The sequence below is a fragment of the Rhipicephalus sanguineus genome, chromosome 5 (genome assembly GCF_013339695.2).
Source record: "Rhipicephalus sanguineus isolate Rsan-2018 chromosome 5, BIME_Rsan_1.4, whole genome shotgun sequence".
Taxonomy (NCBI): Eukaryota; Metazoa; Arthropoda; class Arachnida; order Ixodida; family Ixodidae; genus Rhipicephalus; species Rhipicephalus sanguineus.
Genome location: NC_051180.1, coordinates 144,510,549 through 144,534,272, shown reverse-complemented (window position 1 = coordinate 144,534,272; position 23,724 = coordinate 144,510,549). Strand labels below are relative to the sequence as shown.

At 49.4% G+C, this 23,724-nt stretch overlaps 1 protein-coding gene across 1 annotated transcript in view; it reads left to right on the top strand.

Annotated features, from left to right (window-relative positions):
* Positions 1 to 23,724, top strand: part of LOC119394300 (acetylcholine receptor subunit alpha-like) — a 316,582-nt gene that overhangs the window by 283,377 nt on the left and 9,481 nt on the right. The window contains exons 3-5 of the mRNA XM_037661591.2: positions 2,801 to 2,845; positions 5,357 to 5,466; positions 6,897 to 7,077. Of these exons, the coding sequence (XP_037517519.1) occupies positions 2,801 to 2,845; positions 5,357 to 5,466; positions 6,897 to 7,077 (336 nt within the window). The remainder of the gene's footprint in view (positions 1 to 2,800; positions 2,846 to 5,356; positions 5,467 to 6,896; positions 7,078 to 23,724) is intronic.

Below are 23,724 nucleotides of genomic sequence, written 5' to 3'. Positions count from 1 at the left end.
TTAGGTTTGCGTTAAAGAACCGCAGATTGTCGAAGCATCCGGAGCCCTCCATAACGGCGTCTCTCATAATGATATCGTGTTTTTGGGACGTAAAACTCCAACAATTATTATTGTACAAAAACTACATGGCAGCACGAGGAAATAATTATGGCGATGGGGAACTTGAACCAGGCTGAAACAGTCTGCGGTCTATCCATTCTAACACGAACAGCAGAGCTCACCGCCGACATTTTGCATCCCTTGTGTCACTTAATATAACCTGACGGGCTTCAGATCTCACAATACACGTACTAGATCAGTAGCATTCCGGCAGGGCAGTTGTCGCCACCTTTTCTAAGGCTCTATAGGTCCGCCGGCTACAAGCAAAAAAATTTTCCTCTTCCTAGAGCGGTGTCATTGCTTCGCCATTTTTTAGCCGGCTATTATTACAGGTCGCGGTGAGTGCCAGCGTACTCATTCCTCATTTTGGCAACTTTAATTTCTCCTTGTTATTTCGTACATTGAGAGATTCACGTCGTCAGCAGAGAAATGTCGCAGAATTAAAGTTTATAGCTTTATCATTGGGAGCTATGCAGTAAAAAATAAAAAAAGAAACATTCTCATTGCCAGATTAACCCTTTCAGACGCCACCTATGAAGAACTGTCTGTAAATGCGTCAAATCGATACAACGTTATTTCAATGCACTCGATATTCTATCGCGACAAAAATAATGTCATCGTGCGTTAATTTATGTTTGGTATAGTAATTATTTCTAATTCGATTGTAATTAAATATCTATTTATTACAAGTCATTCACGCTGCGTTTTTGCATGAATAGAACGAAATCGTGCGCCACAAATATAGTGCAAAATCGTTTTGGGGTACGTCCATTTGGAGCAAAGAAAAATTATACTTTTGACGTGGTTCGCGGGAAGGGGCACGTCGAACGACTCGCCGAACAGCGTAGTGCCTTTAGTAAACTGATAATATGCAACAGCACACTACAAAAGGAAGTTAAATGAATACAAATGTATTGTGCAGGAGGTTCATTTCATGCAAAGTTCAATGTATCTTGCTCTCTCTTAGCCTCTAGTCGTTACAAATGGCAAACAGAAGTGGTGTTCACAATTGTGTACATAGTGTCAAAGAGTTAACTACCCATCGTGAAAGTAAACCAGCACACCACTCAAGCCTTTTAGCACTGTCGTGTGACGTCAGGGCAACGGTTATTATTCAATACGATAATCAAGGCTTCATACTTTCATTTGCAACGCTAGACGAACAACAGGAGGCTTGATTAGAAGCTTTAGTGAGGAAATGGGGGCACCTAAGCGTTGAACAGCTTATCCGAGAACATAATTTAAACTCCAAGTTTGCTTGTAAGTACATCGTTTACCTAAAGTACATAGCGTGTTTCGCAATGTCATCATCACCCCGCCACGGTGGTCTAGTGGTTATGGCGCTCGACTGCTGACCCGAAGGTCGCGGGATCGAATCCCGGCCGCGGCGGCTGCATTTTCGATGGAGGCGAAAATGTCTGAGGCCCGTGTACTTAGATTTAGGTGCACGTTAAAGAACCCCAGGTGGTCAAAATTTCCAGGCCCTCACACGGCGTTTCAACAATCTCTTTAGGGACATCCGACGAAACATTTGATGTCATCATCGCCGACTGTACAATTTTAAAAAAAAGATGCTACGCGCAACGGGTATTTACTAACGTGAAAGCTCGTATGAATTACTGAATTCTCTTTTACGCTTAAGACTAATTATTATATACTCCTGACGACACTCACATGCGAACAACTTGCAAAAATGTTTGACTATGGCCGGACTCCTGTTCTAATATGTATAAGACCCTTAATAATAAAAAAAAAACATATACGCAGCGCCTGTGCGCTGGGCCGCTGTTCTTTTATTCTCTGACTTTGTCTTTACGCTAACCGAGCGCAAGCGCCCGAGCACTGTTGCCGATTTTTTGTCATTAAATATCTTACACTGCGAAAAACCTGCCGCAAATAGCACACGGCGTCGATTCCCGGCGCTTATTACTTGTCGATACTGGATGCACACGCAAGAATATATGTGCCAGTTCGCAATGCGCGCGCAGAAATCTCGTCAGCTCTTTGCTGTAAAATACCACGTTACATTATACCTTGATCCACTATTTAGAATGAACCATCTAGTATATAGCGTGTTGCTCCACTCTCCTTCAAGCGCTCTGAAATAGTAATCCAGAACTCAGGCCATGCGAAGTGCTTGCGCGCCCTCCGCTTCCGATTTATCTCTCTGTTTGTCAGAGCATTAGCCGAAGTTTGGAAATGCCAGCAAGTCGGAGAGTCGCCTGTTTCAAACAAACGATCTAATCAATCATCCTTCTTTATCCTTTCGTCGAAATCGAAGAAGGCGAATGCCGTACCAAGCTGAATGACGAGATCGGGGCGTCCGATCGCCTGAACTCTGTTCGCTTTGACAGATTTTAAGCCCGGCCGTAAGATTAAAGGATTTGTTTGCGAAAGAGCTTACTCAAAAGTTTCAATATATTCTAAATTTGCATTAATCGAAATTCTTGGCTTTTCTGTCCCGACATTATAACGACCATAACTCTAGCGGCTGCATGAAGCAACAAAAAAGAAAAGCAGTAGTGTTTTTCACGTGTACGTTTAACGGATAATGGGTACACAGATCGTGGTGGGCTGTGTTGAAATCCTTGCTTTACTTATTGGTTTACGCAGACGCGCATGGAGTCGTGTGGGCGTTTTGCTGAGCTGATGGATGAGGCAGCGCTTCCTTATATGCCGTAATCTTTCTCTTTGTTTCCAGAACCTCAAGAACCAAATTATGACAACCAACCTCTGGGTTGAGCAAGTAAGTGCGTTGGTGAATTTTCGTTTTCAATAATATTAAACCCGAAGCATTTCTTAGCGAACCTAAGGCAATTTTTTTAGCGTTATCTATCTATCTATCTATCTATCTATCTATCTATCTATCTATCTATCTATCTATCTATCTATCTATCTATCTATCTATCTATCTATCTATCTATCTATCTATCTATCTATCTATCTATCTATCTATCTATCTATCTATCTATCTATCTATCTATCTATCTATCTATCTAGCCGCCTACATCTGGGTGCTCTCGTGATCGCCTCCTTAACTTGGTATAGACCAAAAGTGGCATGGGAGGGTAACAGGATTTGACGAACATGACTGCCTGGTCATGACATGACTAACATGAAAAGACTGTCGCGTACGTCGTCAAGCCATTTCATCCAGACACGAGTGGCACATACCCATTTACCACGGGCGCCGGCATACGGGTATGCGCCACAGGTGATTGACAGTTTATATCTACCCAGGAACGGCGAGAACAGACACTGGTAATTTAAATGCGAGAGCGTTAAGAAAAACCGACAGCGCCAACGTTGACCCGACGGAATACAAAAAAAAATGAAAAATAGGATCCCAGCAGGAATCGAACCCAAGCATTCTGCGTGTCAGTCAGGTATTCTACCAGAGAGCCACGCCAGGTCTAGTAGTTGCGTTGGAAAAGCACCTATGCAGGCGTAATGTTGGTGCAACGTCAATTGCGGTTGTGGTGCTGTCTGACTGCATAACAAATTAAAAAAAAACACTATGCATGTATTCCTACGATACAGGCGTCATGTAAGGTTAACGTTTGTGGTTCCAGTGTTGGCTCCACTTTTATAGCAGTTTAATAAACATTGGGTTTATATACCTATGATTCAGGAAGCTATATTCAAGCGTTGCTCGAACCTGGAGGAATACGCTAACGAGTGTTACGTATGATATCGCGCCGTAAAGTGCACTTCGTTTCGATAATACTGACGTATGGGCTCTAACGTGAGTGCTGACGTTATGTCAGACCATAGCAAATTAGTTTCTTAGTTTCTTTTTGACCCAGTTATCCTTTAAACGCAAGCGTTGTCGAGGTGCGTGGTAAGCCCATCTATGTGCACACAACTACTAAGCTTACAAAAATACGTCGTTCTACCTCATAACGCTTGCCTCAAAGCCAAAAATACAACATAGAACTAGTCGCTGACTGCTTCGCATGAAACCGATTCCCACAAGACGTAGGATCTGCCGATTTTTTTTTTTTTTTTTTTGCTCCCGAAAGCTGAGAAGCTTTCGGGAGCAAAACGCAGGGAGGGGGCTGACAAGGGGGCAAGAAGATGCGCCCTTTCGTCAGCGCGTGTCTGAGCTTGAGTACTTTTTCTTTTTTGTTTCGAAAGCGCGGCTTAACTTTCGGTGTGACCGAGAGCGCGCGAACGGGCACGTGGCGGCATTCTGCGACGGCCACGGTAACTATACAGCTCACGATGCTCAAATCAGCCAATTGCCGTGGACTTTTGGTTTATGGCGCGCTTATTGGGGTTTATGGCATCATTTGTCGAGAGAAAAGGGAACGATTTCTACTTGACATTGAGAGCTGTTTCTAAATTCAAGGCCGCGTGCTGCTCCATTATGTTTGGCTCGCGTGTTTTCAGGCGCCTCGACTACCAATCGGTAGCGTTTTTAGACCATGCTGAGAAAGTAATGCAGGGCCCCTTTAAAGACTAAATTACATTCTTGCTTGCCCTGTGCAGTCTCTGAGAGCGCCGTCTTCCCAACGTCTCCGATGCGACAGCCCCGAGCCGACAGTTTGTAGAAGTCAGTCTCCTTTCCGTATGGCGACAAGGCGGTAGCAATGCGTGAGAATAAGGTTAAGACCTGTCCGGTACACAATAAACGTTGACGCAATCACATGCTGCATGCGATGAAAACTAAAAAAGTGACACGCATAGCGTTAGACGTGTAGCTTTACAACGAAGGTCTTAGTGCCTTGCTGATCGGGATTTTTCGAGGCGTCGTCTTCACGGGGCAAAAAAAAAAAAAAAAACGCCTTCACCGATTGAAGCGGCAAATGCATTTATCCTTTGTTATCATGTGTACTACATTTTCGACCGGCCATTTTACTAAAGTTGAATAATTAGCGTTTAATGACTGCCGTAAGCGGGCATGCTTGCGCTGCAATGTTAGAGGCAGTTGCGTTTCTACACAGTTCCACTTGGCAGAATTCCTCCAGCCCTTCCGTAACTCGAAGTATCCGGCTGTAAACTTTAATATCGGTTCGCACAATTACCCGTGAAAGACACTGAGGATAGACGCAAGCCTACCCCCTTGATGTGATGCGGCTGTCGCGTGCGGCGTTTAGTCTGACTTCACTGTCGTCTTAATCATATAGCACTTACGAGTCCGATCGTAGCAAGATTTATTTCCAAATTAAATTTTTCACCGACGTAAAAACATTCACACTAACATTTACTGCTAATCGCGGTCGATAATTATTTAATATCGCTTTCCTTTACGCAGTACTGGGACGATTACAAGCTGAGCTGGGATCCTCGCGACTACGGCGGCGTGGACATGTTGCACGTGCCCTCGGACCACATCTGGAGGCCAGACATTGTGCTGTATAACAAGTATGCTGACGCTGTCTCGCATTTTGCTCATCCCCCCCCCCCCCCCACTTCGCCTAGGACAGAACTGTTTCTATTGCTCCTTCAAACTTGGCAAACTCATGGCAGTTTTATTAACTTCGATCCTTGATAAATCTGGATCAATAGCTATTACGTCTTCCCGAGGCCCTCTAAGATCGTTAAAGAAAATGCCGTCGAACGCTTTCATAAGTTCAAGAAGGTGATGCAATGTGCGATGAGCGCGGTTTTCGTAAAATGAATATATAAGTAATGAAATATACGCTCAATAGCATACATAATACCATCGATATACTGTAGAGGCTTGTTATGCGTTGTCATAAATTCCCCATACTTTTCTATAATAATTCTGCGGGAGACGATGCGCATTCATTATCGATTTCGCATCAGCCGTGTTCGATTGGATATTCATGCTTCGGTATAACTAAGCTTCTTTATCTCTGCTCCTCAGCACAAGGTCACGTGTTCTGTTCCGGATTCCCGCTACGCCAATACACAGAGTGTAGAAGGCAGAGACGCTTGCGTGTTGCGTGTGAAAGGGCGAATTCTGCCATATTGTCACGTTGAAAACGAAGCGAGTACGATTGAGCCCTTTCTTCTAGCCACTAGTGTTTCACCTGCAAATGATTCTTCTGGTGACAATGCCGTTTTACTAGCGACAATAGGAATTATTGTAGCCACTTAAGTTTCACACTGGTAACTACAATAATCGCTATTGTCGCACTCTGAGTCAATGAATCAATTAGGTCATTGAATAACTGACTGTCCTTGTGAATTTCGAAGTGTGTATAGGTCGATCGCAGGGAAAGGAAGGAAGCAGAAAGATCAAAGAGAGAGGAGGGAAGGAAAGGGGCAGATCAGCAGCGGTTGAAAGTCGCTAAGTATGTTTGATGAGTAACTACAGCGGACTTTATCGCTGTCTTGCAACTGTCTTGCAGGCAAACACCATCAGCTTAAAAACAAAACTTCAGTATCCGCCTTACTAGACATGAAGGATCAAATACTTAACAACCTTCATCAGATGCTAATATTAGTAAGCACTGCTCTGGACCTGCGTTATAATTTTGGTTCATTAATACATCTATTTTAAGGTACTTTTGAATATGTTTGTAAACAAGTGGTAGCACTATCCTCGGCTCAGTAGATATTTGTCCACTTGTTAAAAATTATCAACAATGTATAAGGGTAAGGCAAACACAGGAGTAATGTTAGGCCTTGTCCAATACTTTTGATGGTTTCAGTAAGTAATTTCCTACATGTCATTTGCTTGTCCTAACCATGAACTCTTACTTTTTTGCTACTTTTTTGTTTCTTATCTCTCTCCTTTCGTAACCCCTGTCATCATTATAATTAGTGCATTCCGCTTTAGAAGATAAGCGCCGTGTTTCGTCGTTGGTGCCGGTTGTGCCTTGCAGCGCTGACGGCAACTTCGAGGTGACGCTGTCCACGAAGGCTCAGCTCAACTACACGGGTCGCATCCAGTGGAAGCCGCCGGCCATCTACAAAAGCTCGTGCGAGATCGACGTAGAGTTCTTCCCATTCGACGAGCAGACGTGCCTGATGAAGTTCGGATCTTGGACTTACGACGGATTCAAGGTGAGTGAATATATCATGTTAGTTGCGCTATGGGCAAAACAAGGCCTGCACGAGAGCTTCGTTGTAGACAAACGATGGCAGAAACAAGCAGGCGACGTTGGTCACTTGAGGGCCTACGGGGACGACTTGAACACGCTCGCCGCCGATCACCAGGCAGCCAGGATTGACGATGATAGACATGGAAGCGATGTTCTTAACAGTGACTTCGAAGTTGCGAGCTCCCTGATGCTGTACGCAGTGCAGCTCTTAGAGGCCGACTATTGAGGCCGTCGCATCAACGACGGTCTCGGGGCTAGTCCCCGTCAACAACGTCGAAGACGAGTGCCTTCGTAGGCGTCCAAGAGGCGACGGGCGCCGTGACTCGATCTGATGGATGCCCCTGACGTGTAACACCCAGGGACGTCACAGAGCGATCTTCTTAGCGTCCGTGAAACTGTACGTGACCGTCTGTTTCGTGCTTGTCTCTTGTTAGAAGCTCCTTAGGCCCGCACTCCTCCACGCCGTCGAAGCTCCCTTCTCTTAAGCTTCGCTTTAGGTTGCAGTGGTCGGTGATCTAAGAGGAATGTTTAGGCTTTGAGCGGTTTGAATATAGCGCACCAGAAATTTCAGGGTAAAAGAAATAAGCTGTGTGAAAATAACGAATGAAAATAGGTGTTTTTCTCAAATAGTACAGGTTTTCAGCAAGTGCCCCCCCCCCCCCTCCCCCGAAAAAAATTCCTGGCTACGGGCCTGCTGTGCACAACTGGTTATAATGGTCGCCTTCACTTTCACCACCTTTATTGTGGATTATGAAATGACAACCATCATTCTAGCGCACTACGGACGCTTTGTCGAAGGTAGTAGCAGACGGTCTTCCCACCTTGCGCTGGCGCAAAAAGACAATGAAAGGCTGCGCGCGTCGAACGCCACGCGCGGCCTTCCGTCGCCGCCGTCGAAGGTCCCCGCCGCATCACCGCTCGCACCCCTCTTCCGCCTGTCTCCCTCTCCCTGCGCTGCGTGCGCCGCACACTTACTCGCTCAGTCGTTTGCGCCACCGAGCACAGCAGACGCTCGACCCACACGCTCACCACACTACCGCCTTCATGAAAGCCGGCAGCGAGATCAGGCGCATAGTCGTTTGCTCCCATTTCTAATACCCTTCTTACACAGACAGCCTAAACCTCGGTTAGTGTAACCGCGGTTTGCTTATGTTACACGGTATGCGAAACCACGGTTGTACTAAACCGAGCTTGGCGACGTCGGTTTGGCAGTTAACCGAGAAAATGGCGGTCTCCATGGAGGACGTGCGCACGCCGGCGAGCGTTCGTGAAAAACGAACGAATTGGCCTGCACGAACCACGGAAAGCCTGATTAGGCTTTGGGAAAACAATTTGCGTCATCTACGGAGCACCTCAAGGAATGCGAAAGTGGACGTGGCAATAGCAGCCGAGTTGAACGCCGGACTGCCGCCAGACGCAGAGCCATTCACGCCAAAGCAAGTCCGCTTCAACCGAGGGCGCTTGTGCGCCGTGTGACATCGGCGAACAGCGGTTGGCGCTAACCGCGGTTGGTCGTAACTGCAGTTAACTTGCCTGTGTAACAAGGGTATAAGGAGCTTCGTTCATCGGTTGTATGCGTACACGGAACAACTGCTGGTTTTTTTCTTCAGAAGCGTTCTGCGAAGAAAAGGGAGCGTTTTCCTACCACGCCCAGTTTGTCAATGTGGATCGCATATCAATGGAGCGAATTATGCAAGGGTACATCTAGCTCAAGCCATCCTGAAAAGCCTCCGTGCTCGATCTGGTTATATTGCAGAACTTTGCTCTTATTCCAAGTAGCCTCACTCACAACCTGCACAATAAGAAGTACTGCAAAAAAATTAATTAATTTTACATTGATCCTTCAACAAAACTGCAAGATAATGAAACTGTTGAAATTGTAGCGTCTAAATGCCTCATACGAATTCCTGTTCAAGCAAGGGGCAAGTTCAACCTAAGGAGGCTTTTAAAAAAAGTGTTGGAGTGGGAAGAATGAATGAATAAATGATCAAGTTTATTTGTCCCTGGTTAAAGGAAAGGGGGAAATAGGACAGAGGGTGGGGGGAGAACTACTTGAAGTAAGCCTCCTTGAGCCTTTCAGTGGAGGTCCGTGTGGACACTCTAGGATGCCCTCCTGAACGTCGGGCCTCGAGCTGCGCAAAATGGGAAAGAGGGTGCTTAGGGCAGAAGTATGCTTTGGAAGAGGCGCAGAATTTACAAGAGGGAGAAGGCTAACTGGAGGGATGAATGCGGTGTAGGAGGTAAGGGGAAGGAAAGGTACGAGTCTGCAGCTGTCGCCACAGAATTTCGCACCTGCGCGGTGTTATGCCAGAACACCTGCGACCAAGCAGAGACCGGCAACACCTGCATTGTGGCAGACCGGCCAGCACCTGCCTGGAGAGGACACGTCACAATGGGCCGTGCAAAGTCTGTTGTTACAGGAGTCGCCCCAGCCGACTTGGTCGTGCTGGCAGGCCTGTTTACTGAGATCAGAGTTATGTAAATATTGTACATAAAGTATTTTCGTGCATCTTCTTGTCTTCATGAATGCTCAGGGCACGACACCCACTCGTGGTCCCCACGGCTACGCTACCCGAGTCGCAACAACGGTGACAGCAATGGGATACCACGGCCCGTATCCTCAGCTGGGCACTGGAAACGCGACCCAAGTCTCAACAGCGGGTATTTGCGAATGAGTGGCGGAACGGTCAAACGTTCTAATCGGTAGTGTGTGCAAATGTTATGGAAGAAAGTAAGTCAATCCCGCGCTCTAAACGACGCCTCCTCCGTGGCGAGTAGCGACGCATCGGATGCTTCTGCCCGGGCTGTATATCCTGGGGCACTGGCATGAGCCGCCCCGTTTCCGGCAAGGCCCGCATGCGCGGGAGTCCAAATTTGATCGAGGGGACGGGCCATAAGCAGGGCAAGAGTTGGCTTAGAAACCCGCTCCAAAATTATATATGGCTGTTTTGGAGTCACGGCAACAGGTGAATTAGGGATTGTGAGAGCCAGGGCTATGGCTGCCTCTTCCGCCTCCTCCTCTGAAGAGGCAGGAATGAAGGCGGCCGCAGTGACATGGCCGTGAAAGTCGATAACTGATACTGTATAATGATTTCTGCTTCCGTAATCGGCGGCAACAACGTAGAGCACATCACTTGAGGAGGAAAATTGTTTTCTGAGAGACTTCGCGCGCTGCCTCCTGCGCTGTTTGTGGTGCACAGGGTGCATGTTTTTGGGAAGTGGCGGAATATTGAGGTTCTCGTGTATGGGGTGTGGAATGGTGTACTTAGCCTTTGTGATGGGTGCCGGAGTGACGGAAAGTGTTTGTAGATGGTGTCGGCCTGTCACGGTGTTAGAAATTCTGCTATACTGCGATGCAAGATGGGCTTCTGTGACTTCAGCAAGGTTGTTGAAGGTGCCAGTACGTATAAATATTTCAAAGGAGGTTTGTATGGGTACCCCCAAAGCGAATTTATACGTTTTGGGTAAAAGGATGTCAATGTGACCGGATTCTTATTTTAAGCGAACGTAGCTAGGGTGTTGTAAATGTAATCTCACTGATAAAGAAGGCCTGGAGCAAGCGGAGAAGTTCGGCCTCCTTTAGTCCGCCATGTTTATTAAAGACCCGACCTAGAAGGCGCATGGTGTGATCGACTGTGGTGCGAAGTGTCTTTAGTGTGTACGTGTTGAGCCGGTTGCTTTGAATGTGTAAACCAAGCACACCGAGCACGTTCACTCTAGTAACAGAGATATGGTTTAAAATTTGTGGGTCCGCAACATTCCCATGGTGACGGATTACCAGCGAAGCTGTATTCGCGTTTCTGCTGTCGACGCCTTCTCCGGCGTGAGCGTGCTGCGCTGTCTCGCCATCTCCCGTTTCTCGCATAGCGCTACGTCATACTGCAGCAGCAACACCTCACTACGCCGATGCAAGCGCCACCACCACAATCTTTCTCCTTCTTTACCGGACTCATTTCCTGTAGACGTTAAGGCTGATACGGACAGGAGCCGCCCAGGGTTCCTCCCCCCTCCTTCACCCCTGGGAACACATGGGCTCGAGTCAAACGTCTTTGTAAAACTCACGCAGAATCTCCTTTCGGAGTTGTCTAACGGATGCGTCAGCGCAGAATTTTATTGTAGGTTCCCTAGAATGCTGTTTTCGGGAGGCCTCGGCATCTGGAACGTTCCCTAGAATGCCGCTTTCGGGGGGCATCGGCATGGCGTCGTTCATCTTCTTTCCAACTTTTGTCAGCGTCTGGAACGGCCCCAATTTCGCTCACGGACAACACTGATTTTTCGCTCACAACTAGCGACGCCGACACCGGAATTTCTGCGAAACGAGCTCTTTAAAGCTATCGCGCTAAAATGAAAATGAAGAAACGACGTGCTGCTCACAACGACCTGCCACTGGTCCCCGGCTTTCCGTGGGGTAAAGGAGGGTACGTAAACCGTTCTTGGAATGCGACATCTGGGGACCTCAGCTGCTATTGTTGTCGAAAATTTGCATGACCATAACCCTCCACGTTAGATAAGGACGAGACAGCTGCGACTGATTAAAGGTATGCGGTCGACTTGACGACTTCCTAAGATGATTACGAATGCGGCTGCCGGAATTTTTGCAAACTGCCTTTTATGAGTATTCGGAAAGCCGGAAGTAAGGGCTCGACCTGAAGTCCTTGGAAGAGAAACAAGAGCGTCACTTGGTGCTCGTCCCAATAATATCCACTGATCGACCAATCGACGAAAATACGCTCATCGACAGGGATCCAGTGGCGTAGCCGGGAGGGGGGGGGGGCACACCGGGCTTGTCTCCCCTCCCCCTCGATTTTTTTTTGCCATGCCATACACAACACAAAATGACACTCGACCACATCTGCCTGCCCTGCCCCCACTTCAGATCATGGAGGTGCCCCCCCCCCGACAAAAAATTCTGCCTACGCCGGGTGGTGAACGATTAATTTTATTGCGATAGCAATTAGATGGACAGTCTCGGCTGAATTTTGCGGTCGCCGTCATGCACCGTATATGTATAAGTATGTATATATATATATATATATATATATATATATATATATATATATATATATATATATATATATATATACATATAAAAGACCCAAAGAAAAATAATTCAGAGAAATGCTGCCGAAGCGCGTAATCGAACCAGGGACCTCTTTCTCCGCAGCGAGTGGCGCTAACCGGTACGCCACGAAACGCAGATCCTCCACGTAGCTAACGGCGAGCGTTATATACACACCCTTTATCGCTGGATGGACTCAGAGACGGCCGGCGCTTATAAGCGTTTCTTCGTTACTAGCGAGATGGCGCTAGGAGCGCGACAAGCGCATTTAAAAGTAGTCGGCGAGCTCGCTCGCTTCTTCTTATATTTGCGCAGGGAGAACCTTGCCCTTCCGCTGTCTGCTCGCGCGGTTTTCTGGTGGTGAGGGGAAGAGGGTTGTTTCAAGCTTTCACCGTGGTGTCCGCGCTCATGTTACAGAGCGTACGAAAGTCACTCGAGCTCAAGGGACGCCGCTAAACGAACAAACAGACGATGAGCGCGAACTATCAAGTGTCACAGCTCGACACTTGAAGCACGCTAGTTTCCTTCGCTGCTTCGGCCGCCTTTGCAACAGGAGCGCTGTTCAAACTGAGAGTATCCATTGGCGAGCCTCACTTCGTATAGCATTAGTTTCTTGCTATCGCATTCATTGCTTCGCCCTTGCGGCGAAACTGTGACGTTTTTTTATCGATTAGGTAGATCAGTCAGCCACCGCTATGCAGAAGCTGTGAAATTTGATCAAAAGGCTATCTCGACAGAGATTAGCAGACGGCTCATAGCTTTATATGGGCTGGGCCCTCACCACTTACTCCGCATTAAAGCTATGGATAGCACGAAGGTCGCTTCGCTCGCTGTAGCGGCTGTGTTCTCGTGCGCCAGTGTTTTGTAGAGTCACGCCAGATCGGATAATCAAGAAGTTAGATATGCTATCGCTACCTTGTATAACATTCCAATTTGTTTCTATCCCATTCGTTGCTTCGCCCTTGCAGAGAAACTGCGTCTTTTCGTTAGAGTCAGACAATTAAAGATACATTATGTGCAGTATGTAACACATTATTCGTTTAAACGACCACAGTTCCTTTGACCCTTTTAAAGCCATCCTGTATGCCTCCGGATTGCTCGCGTAGCTCTTCCGTTGCCGTGTATGCGTTTAAACTGATTTAATAAATAAATCTAACCTATTTAAACCATTAGAGTCGGATAATGTTGAAGTGTGTTCAGATATATGTATTTAGAATTCGAGAATATAGGTATCGCTATGTCATACAGAAAGCAACTTGCGTGTTCCACAAAAAAATGAATAACTAACACGCTGTGACTTTTTCTGTACCGTCAGACAATTGAAGATACATTTTACGTAGTATATAAGATATTCTTTTAACTTACTGCGGTTTCTTCTGACCTTCTTAAAAGCCATCCTGTAAGCATTCGTTCCTTGTCCACTTACCTGCCATAAGTGAATGAAATTGTTTGAGAAAGCAGCAGGCAGAGGAGAAGAAAGCCACAGGGTTCCTAATGCGCAGGGTCCCTCGAAGGCGAAAAAAACAACAGAAACGGGCCTATAAGTCCGCCTTAAGGCAACATAGGAAGGGGACGTTTGGTGCGCATGCGTAGTACCCAAGTGTTGGGTTTGGGAGGAGTGTACTTATCACGTGTAATGCTTAATTAGAATTATTTAAGGGTCTCATTAAACCGTAGAATGCCTATAGCTCGCTGCAAATACGGTTAGGAAGCCCGGGTTTAGGGTGTACAGCCGAACGCGATTTGAAGGTTATACCACGAAAGAATCCTCTCTCGATGAAAGGGAGGTATCAGGCAAGTTTCACTCACTCTACGCTTCCTTAAGCTGCGACCACTGCCGTCTGAGGAAGGCACATTTTTATTCCTTTTTTTATGACCACTTTTTTTTTCTGCAACTGAGCAAGCTGTTCAAACGAAGCAGCGCCAAGCACCAGCGTTACCAGATCTTTTGGCAGCAATCTTGTCATCGTCCGCGCGGATAAGAGCCAACGAAGAATACATTTGATCGCAACGAATGGAAAGGTTAAATTAGAGGGAAAGGGTGCAGAGTTCGTCGTAGGGGTGATTACTGTAGCATGGAACAGCCAACGAGGGCGAGAAAAACGTGTAATCTTGATTTTCACTGTTCCGTAGCGTGCCGCTAGGCTCCTGGGACGCTAGGCCGGTCGACGCTCGCGCGATAACCGTCATATCGCCCTCGACCGTACAGTGCTCGGCGACTGAAACGCAATACTCGGAACGCCTCATTGCCGGCACTAAGGGCGAGCGCGTTTGTGACACGTGGTGAGCGCATCCGGTGGACAACCGTTCAGTCTGTACATAGAGTTTCCTGGAATACTTACTAGAGGGAACTCTGGCGCTAATGTCTACGGGAGCTGCAACGCATGGCACTTCAGCCAGCATGGGAATGATGGCTAGTACACGGATTTGTCTAAACTTCGTTCTTTCGGCTCCGTTTGACTCCGCGTCGCCTGCATCCGCTTTGTTCCAAAACGAAGTTCAGCAAAAGTCAGCAGTTCCACTTCACCACTTTAACTTTTTAGGCCCACCAAATCAAGTGTGGTCATGAAGTTCACAACGGTCCATTCTTTTATTCGAAACAAACGCCAAAACAGAGAAATAAACAAAGCCACAAGTGCGTTCGAAGCAGCAAGCACGAAGATTAGGCAAATCTGTGTACTACCCATCATTCCAATAGTGGCTGAACGATCGCAGTGCCACAGTCAACTCTAGTTAATTTTAGGAATCTCTATGAGTCTGTATTTCCTTGTGGCGACGGCGCAGTACTGCTTGCCATGGCTTTTTAAGACACTACGCTCACGTGGCGCTCCGCGCGAAGCGGTTGGAGCTGGGGAGCGTGTGTTGCGAAAAAGCCCCGTTACGAAGGATTGCAGTGCCCCACCGGCGCCACCGAGAACCACCGACTGAACGACTGTTTGGCGTATGCAGTCACCATGCGTCATGAAAAATCTCGCCCTTACCGTCACCCTCACCGTCAGCAGCCACGCGCTCCAGGTATCAAGTTTCAATCGCCGAGCATTGTACATGCGGAACAGTAGACTGCAGTGGTGTACTCAACCCTTCGTCTCAGTAGGGTAAGGCAAGTGTAACATCACTCGCTGGCGCTTGCTGCACCTGAGTATTAGAGTCCTTTAGCGAGTTACGGAAATACGGTACGCAAATACGGTAAGGCAGTACGGCAGCGCTCCACCTTTCCCGCTCGTTGTACCTAAGACGCTCCCAGTTCCGGTGACGGTGCGTCCCCCTAACGATAGCTTCCTCGTTAACAGTGCGTAGGCTGACAGGCAACAATGAGGCGTGACAACCCCACAGTAGTTTTTGGAAAAGCTTTTGTGGGATTGGGGTGCCTTCACCGGCAAAAGCACAAAGAGCGGGAAAGAAGGAGCGCTACCGTACTGCCTTACCGTATTTGCGTACCGTGTTGTCGTACCTTGCTAAAAGACTCTATTCTCGCTGTGCTCTCGTGAGAGTGCTCACATCGCGCCTGTATGTAATCAGCATGTACGAGCCCAGGTACAAATGAGATATTCCAGGATTTAGGAGAGGCATTACAGGCAGTTACATTTGCGTTGAGCAGGATCTATGTCGTCGTGTTCTGGGACCTAGGAGACGAAAAGCAGCATAAACTGTTTCGTAGGAACGTGGTGCATTATGGGGACGATGAGTGCTTGAGCGTACCAGAGCTGCTTGCAGTGCTTCCATAGAGAATGTTAATATCGTATAGTCTGACCTCCTGCGACAAGAACGTTCCGCAGCCAAAGGTCAACCAGTGGAATCACGTCGGCCACAATTTCTTCTTGCGCGAAAATCACCAGCCACGTCAAGCACTCGAAATCTCTGGCGTAAGGCCGACGACCCAGCCGACGTTGGACGACGTCGTTGTAGAAGCAAGCTAAGGCAGCGCATACTTTTGTGCACAAGAAAAATAACGGGATCACGAGGCTCCGCTGATTCGCAAAAGCAAATCGATGAACTGTTTTGACATTTGATCCTCTGACATTACTTTGTTTTCTTTCTGCATGGCTTCTCTCGGGTCGTAAGTTAATCTTGTACTTCAACGACATCTCTCGACTCTCCAGTGAAAAAACCGAAGTTAAATCAATTCTAAGTCGAACATAGTGCTTTTTGTAGATGATGCACTCGAACGCGTAAGAGCCCGCATTGGTTTTGCAATGATGTCCTCAAAAAGAGACAGAGATGTCCACCATGACATCTGCTCTTGATAGCAAGTCAATGACATCAGACGTGTTTGCCACCGGGCTTGCGAGAAAGCAGATGATATTGCCACGCCCACTTCTTGCCTTGTTTTGATGTATTCGGGTTTGACCGGCAGGGACGGTTATCAACGCTCGACGCTGTAGGCGAAGTAGTGTTCTAGAAGCGTCGCGATTGTAGTAGATCGGTTTGTTAAGATTGCGCCCCGCACGCGAATGTTCCAGCTTTGTCTAGAGATTACGCCGCCACAAGCGATATCGCTGGAAAGTTCGATAGCGCCTGTATAAAAGCCGACGCGCTTGACTGCTTGTCAGTTGATCGACGAACGACGCCCTGTTCGCCGCTATCATTGTACAGCGTATATTGCTGTAGTTCCAGTTCTCATTTTCCGGCCACAAGTTCGGCCCAATAAACAGTTTCATCCTGCAAACGCCGACTGCTGCCTTCGTCGACGTCACGACCACGTGACATCTGGTGGAGGTGCTGCTTCATGATCCGGACGCCACCGCGGAGCGCTGACCCAAGCCCAAGCCGCGAAGAAGACGACTCTAAGGACAACCCGGATCCTCGAACCAGCCGCCGGCAGAAGGGACTACAACCAGAGTACGGACTCCTTCCCGAAAACGCCAGGCAGCCGAAGACCGTCACATCGACCGCCGAGACGATGACAGACCCCCTGCCACCTACAACGGTCGTGATGCAGCCACCCAGGGAGCCGCCGACGTTCCGTGGTTCGCCATGTGAAGACCCCGAGACCTGGCTCGAGACCTTCGAAAGGGTCTCAACATTTAATAACTGGAACTGCGAGGACAAGCTGCGCCACGTGTACTTCTACCTAGAAGACGCCGCGAGGACGTGGTTCGAGAACCGAGAATCCGCCCTACAAACATGGGATCTCTTTCGGACGACGTTCCTAAGCACGTTCACGAGCGTGGTCCGCAAGGAACGGGCCGCGGCTATGCTGGAGACCCGTGTGCAGCTGCCCAACGAAAATATTGCCATCTACACGGAAGAGATGAATCGCCTGTTTCGACACGCCGACCCAAGTATGCCCGAAGAGAAGAAAGTGAGGTTCCTTATGCGGGGTGTCAAGCAGGAACTCTTCGCTGGATTGATAAGGAACCCGCCGAAGACGGTCACTGAATTTGCATCGGAGGCTTCCACGATCGAGAAAACGCTTGAGATGCGAACGCGGCAATACAACCGCAGCTTCTCGGCTACAAGCTACGCCGACGTTCAAGCCCTAGGACCCGCCGACCTGCGTGAGACGATTCGAGCAATCGTGCAAGAAGAGTTGCGAAAAATTCTACCTTCGTCGCAACCTCAAGTAGAGTCCATCGCCGACGTCGTGCGCCAGGAGATCCAGCATTCACTCGGCGCGCCTCAGCTAGCAGAGCCGCAGCCGCAAGCTATGAGCTATGCTGCTGCAGCCCGCCGTCATGCTCCTCCTCCACGCCCGCGCCAAGACGCCACACCGCCGCAGTACCGTCGCCAGACGCCGCCGCCGCCACCGACGCCCTACCGACCACCTGTCGGCCAGCGCAACACCCCGAGGAAGACCGATGTCTGGCGTGCCCCCGACAACCGCCCGCTCTGCTACCACTGCGGAGAGGCCGGCCACACGTACCGCCGCTGCCAGTACCGACAGATGGGACTACGCGGATTCGCCATCAACGCGCCGCGCCCGCAGCCAGGCGAACGGCCGCGCGACATTGACGACTACCTCACCGGAACACAGTGGCAAGAACGACGACCTTCCCGCTCGCCGTCGCCCGGCCGCTACATGTCACCGCACCGCCGACCGTACACTGGCCCAAACCGGGGCCGGTCGCCTAGCCCGTATCCGGAAAACTAAGGGCAGCAACCGATGGAGGTGCGGTTGCTGTACGACGAACTCCCGAAGATCCTCCGCCGCCGACGACGACGCCGCGACGAAACCTTCAGAACACGACGCGAACCAGACAGACCCCTGACGACGAAATCTCGCGGACTGAAGAAGACCCGACGACGCAAAATGGAAGCAGCGGAACACACCGATGCAGCCGTGACCCCACGCCACGACCTAACTGCAACGCGAGACGACGAACTAGCGACTTCGACGTTCTTATCGACGGCCACAGCATCACAGCTCTCGTCGACACCGGAGCCGACTATTCTGTCTTCAGTGGACCGTTCGCAACCAAGCTGAAGAAAGTAAAGACCGCTTGGAGTGGACCCGAAATCCGGACAGCTGGAGGCCACCTGATAACGCCGATTGGTGTCTGCACGGCGAGAGTCACCATCAATAACCGGACTTATCCTGCGAGCTTTGTAATCCTACAAAATTGCTCTAGGGATGTGATACTTGGAATGGACTTCCTAAGTGACCACGGCGCCGTCATCGACCTGAGGTCTGAGTCGATAACGCTAACCTCAGACAAAGCGCTCCCGCCCCACGCGACGCCAGGGAACCATGCATTGAACGTGATATAAGAGCAGGTGACCGTTCCACCGCGCTCCAGCGTCATTATTTCCGTCGGCACCGAAAAACCTGCGAACCTTGAAGGCGTCATCGAGGGCGATCAGCAACTACTCTTGAACCGTCAAATTTGCGTCGCAAGAGGTATAGCCAAACTGCGTGACGGTAAAGCAAAGGTAGTGCTGACAAATTTCAGCCACGAATATAGGCACCTCAACATTGGTACGACGGTCGCCTACATCGACGAATGTGTGGCCGCCAGCAATGCTTTCGCCCTCTTCGATGATGCCGAACCTGCTTCAACGAATCGAGGTCCCGAACCAGATTTCGACGTCAACCGGAGCCTTCCGAAGGTCAAGCAAGACCAGCTGAAAACCCTGCTCCTGCAATACAAGGGCTGTTTCTCGTCGTCATCGCGGGTCCGACAAACGCCCCTTGCTAAGCACCGCATTATAACAGAACAAAATTCTCGACCACTCCGACAGAGCCCCTACAGAGTTTCGACGCGAGAACGTGAGGCCATAAAGAAACAAGTCGACGAAATGCTACGCGACGACATCATCCAGCCTTCAAAGAGTCCGTGGGCGTCACCCGTAGTGTTAGTGAAGAAGAAGGACAGGACACTGCGCTTCTGCGTTGATTATCGGCGCCTGAACAAAATCACGAAGAAGGACGTGTACCCCCTCCCACGGATAGACGACACCCTGGATCGACTACACAACGCGACGTACTTTTCGTCGATGGACCTCAAGACCGGCTATTGGCAGATTGAAGTAGACGAAAGAGACCGAGAAAAGACCGCTTTTATAACACCCGACGGCCTCTTTGAGTTCAAGGTCATGCCTTTCGGTCTTTGCTCGGCACCGGCGACGTTCCAGCGCGTCATGGACACCGTGCTGGCTGGCTTGAAGTGGCAGACTTGCCTTGTTTACTTGGACGACGTCGTTGTGTGTTCCTCGAACTTCGACGAACACCTCGAGCGACTTCAATCCGTACTTCAAGCAATAAAGAACTCCGGGCTCACCCTGAAGCCAGAAAAGTGCCGCTTCGCGTACGAGGAGCTCTTGTTTTTGGATCACGTGATCAGCAAGACTGGAGTGCTCCCAGACCCGCAGAAAACAGCTGCCATCGCCGCTTTCCCGCTACCCACCGACAAGAAGGCCGTGCGCCGATTTCTCGGCTTGTGCGCCTATTACAGACGTTTTGTCAAAGACTTTTCACGGATCGCCGAACCACTAACGCAGCTCACGAAGACCGACGTCGAATTCAGGTGGCAAACAGCGCAAGTCGAAGCATTTCATGAACTGAAACGACGCCTGCAGACGCCTCCGATACTTGCGCATTTCGACGAATACGCCGATACAGAGATTCACACCGATGCAAGCAGCATAGGACTCGGCGCCGTCCTTGTGCAGCGGACGGGCGGACTGGAAAGGGTTATCAGTTATGCTAGCCGGTCGCTGTCTAAAGCAGAGGTCAACTATTCCACAACAGAAAAGGAGTGCCTCGCCATCATCTGGGCTACGTCAAAGTTTCGCCCCTACCTCTACGGCAGGCCCTTCAAAGTTGTGAGCGACCATCACGCCTTGTGTTGGCTAGCTAACTTGAAGGACCCTTCAGGTCGCCTCGCACGGTGGAGCTTAAGACTTCAAGAATTTGACATTACTGTCGTGTACAAGTCCGGAAGGAAACACTCCGACGCCGACTGCTTGTCTCGTGCCCCCGTCGACCCGCCACCGCCCGACGACCAGGATGATGACAGCTTCTTGGGAGCCAGAAGTGCCGAAGACTTCGCCGAACAACAGCGAGCCGACCCGGAACTGAAGGGTGTAGTGGATTACCTGGAGGGCAGGGCCATCGCTGTCCCAAAAGTATTCAGGCGAGGATTGGCATCATTTTTCTTGAAAAACAACGTCCTCGTAAAGAAGAACTTCTCTCCGGCCCGAGCCAGCTACCTTATCGTTGTACCTTCGGGACTGCGACCAGAAATTCTGCATGCCCTGCACGACGACCCGACGGCTGGACACCTCGGACTTTCCCGAACGCTCGCACGAGTACAGGAAAAGTACTACTGGCCGCGCCTTGCAGCCGACGTCACTCGCTACGTAAGGACGTGCCGAGACTGTCAGCGACGGAAGACACCACCCACAAGACGAGCAGGCTTCCTTCAGCCGATCGAGCCTCCTCGGCGACCATTCCAGCAGATCGGGATGGACCTCCTGGGGCCGTTCCCAACGTCGACTTGCGGAAATAAATGGATCGTCGTGGCTACCGACTACCTCACCCGCTACGCCGAAACAAAAGCCCTGCCCAAAGGCAGTGCCGCTGAGGTAGCCAAGTTCTTCGTTGAGAGCATCGTCCTTCGACACGGCGCCCCGGAGGTTCTCATCACCGACAGAGGTACGGCGTTTATGGCTGACCTAACTCAGGCGATCCTGGAATACAGCCACACAAGCCACCGCCGCACCACCGCGTACCACCCACAGACCAACGGCCTCACCGAGCGTCTAAATAAGACCATCGCCGACATGCTGGCCATGTACGTCGACGTCGAACACAAGACGTGGGACGCCATCCTTCCGTACGTGACCTTCGCGTACAACACGGCCGTACAGGAAACGACGCAGATGACGCCGTACAAGTTGGTCTACGGACGGAGCCCGGCAACGACGCTCGACGCCATGCTACCAAACGTGACCGACGAGGAAAACATCGACGTGACCACCTACCTACAGCGCGCCGAAGAAGCACGACAGCTCGCCCGCCTACGGATCAAAAACCAGCAGACGACTGACAGCCGCCGCTACAACCTTCGACGACGCCACATGGAATACCAGCCCGGTGACCGTGTATGGTTATGGACGCCAATACGCCGACGAGGACTTAGTGAGAAGCTTCTTCGACGATACTTCGGACCGTACAGGGTACTTCGACGCCTCGGCGCACTCGACTATGAGGTTGTCCCTGACGGCATTACGAACTCTCAGCGGCGCCGTGCGCGACCTGAAGTCGTCCATGTCGTGCGCCTTAAGCCGTATTTTGCGCGTTAGCGAGCCTGGGGACTCTATTTTTTTTCCTTTGTTATTGTGATTTATTTGTGTATGCACTTGTTTTTTTTCTCTTCTATGTTCTTTCACAAGCATCGGGACGATGCTTTTTCAGAGGGGGGCAATGCCACGCCCACTTCTTGTCTTGTTTTGATGTATTCGGGTTTGACCGGCAGGGACGGTTATCAACGCTCGACGCTGTCGGCGAAGTAGTGTTCTAGAAGCGTCGCGATTGTAGTAGATCGGTTTGTTAAGATTGCGCCCCGCACGCGAATGTTCCAGCTTTGTCTAGAGATTACGCCGCCACAAGCGATATCGCTGGAAAGTTCGATAGCGCCTGTATAAAAGCCGACGCGCTTGACTGTTTGTCAGTTGATCGACGAACGACGCCCTGTTCGCCGCTATCATTGTACAGCGTATATTGCTGTAGTTCCAGTTCTCATTTTCCGGCCACAAGTTCGGCCCAATAAACAGTTTCATCCTGCAAACGCCGACTGCTGCCTTCGTCGACGTCACGACCACGTGACAATATTATATTTCAGTGACTGCTGAGGTTCGTATGCGGCGGAAGCGTTGGGAATTGACGACAGTGCAGATAAAGCTGCCCGCTTGGGTCACCAACTTTAGATGGCTGCTTGCTTATACTGCTCTCAAGTACTGCCGCAGTGCGACAGAATTACTAACTTTATCGACGCATCAAAATTTTTCAAAATTTCACACTTCAAGAACTTTCTGATTGTATCTATGCACTGAATGCCGCCTGCGACATTATCAGCCAGACATTATCAGCCACGAAGAATTTCCTGTCGTGAAAGAAATTAAATCTGCCCCATCGGTTTAGGCGTCGCGGCATTCACAAACACTAGTTCACTCCTCTAAGGCCAATAAAGCCGCGTGCTATTTTTGTCAATGTAATGAAAATGTATCATAAAAATAGATGCGATGGTTCAGTGTATGTCTAAAAACGTTATACTTATCCTACTAGACAAGACACTGTTTTCTGAAGCAGTAAGAATGAAAATTTAAGCAAAGCATTTTCTATGTCATTAATCAAAGCGATAATCTGCTTTTAACGAGCGCTATGCGAGCTCTTTCGACTACATGTCAACGAAAGCTTAACCGCGTGAATTCTCGCACTGGTTGTCATTTTTCATTAATATTTTTTTTCGTTCTGTTTTAACGCACAAGTAGGGTAGCCAACTGGGCGCGGCCACGTTTAATGTCCCCGTCTTTTCCTCCTTATCTCTGACTTTGTATGCTGATCCGGATAAATTCTTTACGTTAACACATCCTGCGCTGGCTTCGAGTTATAATAAAGATGGAGACCTTACATCATAATTAACGTCATCGCAACGGCTCGCATATTAAGCCACGCGCGTCGTGCAAGCGTCGTTTTTCTGTCTCACGTCTTTTTTCTTGACGGCCAAATTATGCGCAAATATAACGGGCCACTTTGTCACAATCAAACGTATTCCCGGTCGCACCGGCTTTCTTGAGTCTCACTTCGAACCACGAACACCGCGGCGTCAGCTCTCCGTCCTGACTCCCAGTTTTTCCTTATGGTCTTATGCTACGTATTGTACGCGAAGTTAATTTGGCAGTGAAGTTTACTTTCTTCTGTCTGACGTTGCTTGAACCGCGTACACGAAACGCAGATGAGGGCGACAGAGACTTTAGTACCGGGGACCCTTAGCCGTTCACTCTAAGAAAAAAAGTGTCCTTTGACTCTTCTTTGCTACAAATGTGACTCTCCTATGCATAACTCTTTTTAGAGAGTCACGTTGACTCTCTTTAGGAGAGTCGTAGGAC